The following is a 5,450-nucleotide window of genomic DNA, read 5'->3' on the forward strand; positions in this document are numbered from 1 at the left end:
TTTAACCCAAAATGTACTAAACCTGTAAGTCAGACTGCTTTTAACAAAGTTAGTTATATATATAATAAAGTACTCATTACTAAATCAATCAATATCAAGTCAATGCAAAATAATTTAGAGTTCACATTGGTACACACTACACAGGCTAACTCCTTCTCCTGGTTATAAGGAGGACAGAGGATGAGACCATTACATTGAGTTTGAACATGACATATTAAAGCATCATTATCGTTAGTCAATACTTCCTGGAAATAGATTCAGATCTTTGTCAAACACTCATAGGCTGCATTGTGTTTGTGGGCAGAGCACCCAGCCATAGAATAACCTTGATATTCTGTGGTCCATGTTTTTGGACATGAAATCTTTGCTAGTAGGCATTAGATATGATACTCTAGTGGAAACATAGCATACGACACAGGGATATGTGATTGTGAAGTGGACGTGAATGGACCACCATTTTGATAAGTTTCATACTCTGCGCCATAGATGTACACCTGGATAGTAGATGTACCAGGTGTATAAGAAAGAAACTCAGGTTCATTAGGTAGACAAATGTAGTTAGCTCCACCTCCAGTTTCATCGTAAGAACTCCCACCAACTTTTCCTTTGTAAAGTAATTCGGTATCATTAGTTTGTAGGACAAAGTTGGTTCGTCCCCATCTAATAAAGACCACACCTCCATTTCGTGGTCCAGGGTCCTGGTGGTCCTGGTTCTCCTTGTTCCCTTTACTGCCATCTTTACCCATTGGTACCATCTCTCCGGTGTACCACTAGTCCAGGAGGACCTTGTATTGGCATCACGACCATCACGTCCTTGTAGTATTTGAATATAAAGGTGTGTTGGTAGTGACATTTGGTGTAGGAGATATACATCTCTTATCTCGACTGGCTTCTATAATAAATGGCTTTGAATTGAATACTCCTGAAACAATATGATTACCTTGTACAGCAGCTGTAGTACATTGTTCTAACAGTTAGTAAGAGGACAACCAACAATGATATTATCTGTATCATCATCTTGAGAGTTAGCTTGATGTAGAAGAAAGATTTGCTTGAAGAGCTTGATAGCTCACTTTACTTGAATTTTAAGAATTTTTTCTTGTAATAAATTTCTGTCTATCAGTTCTTTATATAGTCATCAGTTTCTGACAACATTAATCAATTTTAGAGTTTGAAAAATGTTGTGCATGTGGAGGCTATTCCCTTATGGGTTGGATATCTTGACCAAAGGAGACAGGTGGATAGGTATGTTAAAGGCTGAGGTGAGAAAAACTATCCTCTATGATGACAGAGGAGTGACTAAGACCTTCTCTTATCTTCGATGAATTAGTTATCAGTATAATGGTTAGGTTACTTGAAAGAACAGTTCAGGGAAGACCTAAGTCAAAGAATATGTTGATATAGAGTGTTGTCTTTGTTATAAAAATGAATTGATAACTCTATCTTATCAATCTTTACTATATTATATTTATTGTTTTTAGTAAAAAGAATTTCTACTAAATTTTATTTTTTTGCGAATGTTTATGTTAATCAATAATATTACAATATTGTAATACAGCTTATTATATGCTACCATTAAAGTTTATTTGCCTCTTCAAAGATTTTATTGAAATTGGAGTTTAGTTACATTGCTTTAACACACTTCTACCACTTAAGCTTTACACTATATACATACATAAGCATGCTACCTACATACATACATACATACATACAGACATACATATATATATATATATGTATGTATGTATGTATATATAAAGTTTCAATTACTCCTCTGTCACTATAGAGTAGGTATATGTATATACACATGTATGTATGTATAAATTGCTCTTTTTAAGACAACATTGTAACTTTTTTTACCAAAATTCCTGCTATTTTCTCTAGATTGTTATCTTATCTTATGAGCAAATCTGTCTAATTCTCTTTTTACTCTCCTCAATCAAACTATGAGTTGGTAAATATTTTGTGAGACTCTAATGATTACAAATTACAAGCTATGACAAGCTATGACAAGTATGACAAGCTATGACAAGTATGTCACATCTAACAATAATATACATGAATGTTATGTAGGTTAGATAGGTCAACATGTAAGAATAATATACATACATGTTATGTTAGTATGCAATATGTAAATTTAGGATATTTATTGAAAATTCTTTATGATATTGTGTTCTTTTTTGTAAGATGAATTGTTTTGTATGTCTCATGAATTAGGAGCTGAAGGAGCTACTGCAGATCTCTAAAAGTAGCTCTTCAGGATGGCTATGTTCCTCTTTGTTCAGAGAAGAATACCTCATAATTCATAGTATACTTTAAAAAACTTTTACAAGAGTTAAAAAGTAAAGAGTTAGTGACTAATATATTTTTGTATGAGATCAAAAAATGAAGGACAACATCATCTGAACTAAGTATACAACTGTGTAAAGTTACAATACTAACACATATTTTGTATGTTTGTACATCCTTACATGACCCACACCCAAAGAGCAATACATACTACATGAGGATTTTTCACATACAGCTCTACCTAAGTAAATCTTGAATGTATTAAAATTGTGTAAAATTGTGTTTAAATTGCGTTAATATTACATTAAAATTGTGTCAAAATTGTATTAATATTGCATTAAAATTATGCTAAAATTGCATTAATTTTTTTAAAAATTGCATTAACATTGTGTGTTTAAGTTGTGTTAAGATTACCTTAAAATTGCATTGAAATCATTTTAAGATTATTTTAAAAATGCATTTAACATTATGTTGACAGTTCGTATCAATTTTTTAAAAAATTGCATTAAAATATTTTAATGTTGATTAATGTTGAATGACAATATGTCACAATAATCGTTAAGAGGAGGCAACACTGAATTTAATTATGTATGTTGAAGTTGAAAAGGAGTTGATCTCATCGAATTGATCTAAAGAGAGTTGATCTCATGGGATGAGGTCTGCTAAGAGATTCTAACAGAAGAGTTTGAATTCAATAGTCATGTGCTATGGAAAGCATTAGAACAACTGCATTATGAGGAACAGTAGTTTTAATCTAATTAGAATATAGTGATTTTTGACTTCTTTTTCACACAAAATGTGATTATTACTATTTTAGATTGGAAGGAGTTGGTACATCACACTGATGACACTAAGACCACGCATTTGCTTTTCACTCTGGAGGCTGACAGTCGGGGACAAGACTAGACATTTCCAAACTTTGTCAGATCAAGAACGTGGAAATTGATTATTTGCGTGGGTATTACACCTTTTTATAGGCTGATGATAGTGCACCATTGGTAAGCACGAATAAAAGTTAAGTAAAACAACCTATTAATACAATCATCAACTATACACCAGTATAATAATAATATTGAACTGTATTTTTAAATGGAATACAATCCTGATACATTATGCACTGTCTATGATGGACTTTTCACAGCTTTGCTTTGTTTCCTATCATAATTGCCCTCGTGTTATGAAACCTAGCTATTATAAGCACAATATAGCCATAAAGAGTGTCACATAACTTGTTAAACAACCTAAAAGTGAAAGAACAACAGTTTAAAAGTATACAAAATATTGCTTATTTTTTATTAATGGACTGATTATTTTATTTCTTATAGCAGCTGTGAGAAAGAAATATATTAATATCAGTACCCAGAATTATTCAAAGATGTTGGTTAAAAAGATGTATAAATGATGAAGTGCTAAAACAGAGTATTAACAAATAGTTACTTATCCTACTTTTTAATTAATTATTGTTATGTGGTATATTTTTGTTCTAGTTAATGTACATTTGATTCCACTTGCTTCTTTTTATCTGTTATTGCTGTAGAAAGTACCTTTTATGATTAGGACAACATTTTCATTATATTGATATTAATATTTACACATACTCAATAACTTACTATGTATGACTATGTATGTATTTATGACCATTACATTTGTTTTTCACTCTGGAGCTGGCAGTCTGGGGACAAGACTAGATATTTTCAAACTTGTAGTTTCTTGTCAAGAAAAGAAAAAGAACTGGGGCTTCTAACACACAAAAAATAAACTCAAGAAGAGGAATTTAAAATTAGTAGCTGTGTAATAGTAGTAGTGGTCGTGTTTCATTCGCTCCCAATTTGTGTAAAATTAGGAAATATGCTTAGGTGTGTAGTCTATGAGACACAGAACATTGAAATTGATTATTGGAGTGGGTATTACACCTCCTAACTCCAGGTTAAAGAGAGTGCACCATTGGTGAGTACAAATATAAGTTAAGTAACAACTTATAACACAATCATCGACCTTCCACACCACGTATATATAAACATTGAACTATATTTTTTAAGGGCAAATACAACTCCTAATACATTATGCACTGTTATGATGGACTTTTCACAGCTTGCTTTGTTACCTAGGCTATCAAAATTAACTTCCACTCGTTTTTAGGAAAACCTAGCTTATTATCACAGTAGCATAAAGGAGTAGTCACTTAACTTGTTAAAACAACTAAAGTGAAAGAACAACAGTTTAATAAAGTATACAAAAATATTGCTTTTTTTATTATCGGACTAATATTATTTATTTCCTTATAGCAGTGTGAGAAAAATTACCATTATATAATATCAGTCCCAGAATTATTCAAAGATGTTGTTAAAAGGATCCTATAAATCATGAGTGCTAAACAGAGTATATAACAAATAGTTACTTATCCTGCTTTTTAATTTAATTATCGTTATATGGTACATTTTGTTCTACTCTAAATGTACATTTGATTCCACTTGTTTGCTTGTTATATATTATTGTTGTATAAGGTACCTTTTATGATTAGGAGAATGTAATCATTATACTACTAATAGTAATACATATACTCAATAACTTACTATGTATCATGTATCTAGTGTCAATGTTTTAAAAAATAAAATAAATTAACAGAACAGTTGAGTAATTTTGTTTACAATAACAAGGTGTTATTCCAATATATTATTTAACTGAAATAGAATATTATTGAATGATCACTTTTTCGGAGATGAAGAGATTAGTCTGACTTGTTCTAAGCAAATCATTAGATCTAAATCAGTGATACTACTCATTCTATGGGATGCCTTGATTCATGTCAATATCTATCAATACGATGTGTAGGTGCAACTGTCTACATCAACAGCCATATGAACACCATCAAAGTCAGCGTATTCTTTTTGGTATAGGATATTGTCTGCATACATTCATTTCCATTCTTTGGTCTACTTGCTATGCAAAGACAGGTAGATATAAAACTATCATTACTAGTATAATACTTTATGTTTTTGTCTTGGATAATTTGTGGCTTGGCAATTATTGTTAATACATATTTACCAGAATATGACACTCTTTTTATAATAGCCTTGGGTATTTCTTTTTTACTGGAATTGTCAGGAATTTGTTGTTTTCAATCTAATATTGTTCAATTCAGTCTTGATCAAGTAATAGGA

At 31.0% G+C, this 5,450-nt stretch overlaps 1 protein-coding gene across 1 annotated transcript; it reads right to left on the reverse strand.

Moving 5' to 3' along the window:
* Window positions 1-377: 377 nt before the first annotated feature.
* Window positions 378-755, reverse strand: LOC121392576. The gene has a single exon (XM_041523730.1). The coding sequence runs from the start codon at window positions 753-755 to the stop codon at window positions 378-380; it is 378 nt and encodes a 125-aa protein (XP_041379664.1).
* Window positions 756-5,450: the final 4,695 nt, after the last annotated feature.

The sequence above is a fragment of the Gigantopelta aegis genome, unplaced genomic scaffold, assembly GCF_016097555.1.
Source record: "Gigantopelta aegis isolate Gae_Host unplaced genomic scaffold, Gae_host_genome ctg4091_pilon_pilon, whole genome shotgun sequence".
Taxonomy (NCBI): domain Eukaryota; kingdom Metazoa; phylum Mollusca; class Gastropoda; order Neomphalida; family Peltospiridae; genus Gigantopelta; species Gigantopelta aegis.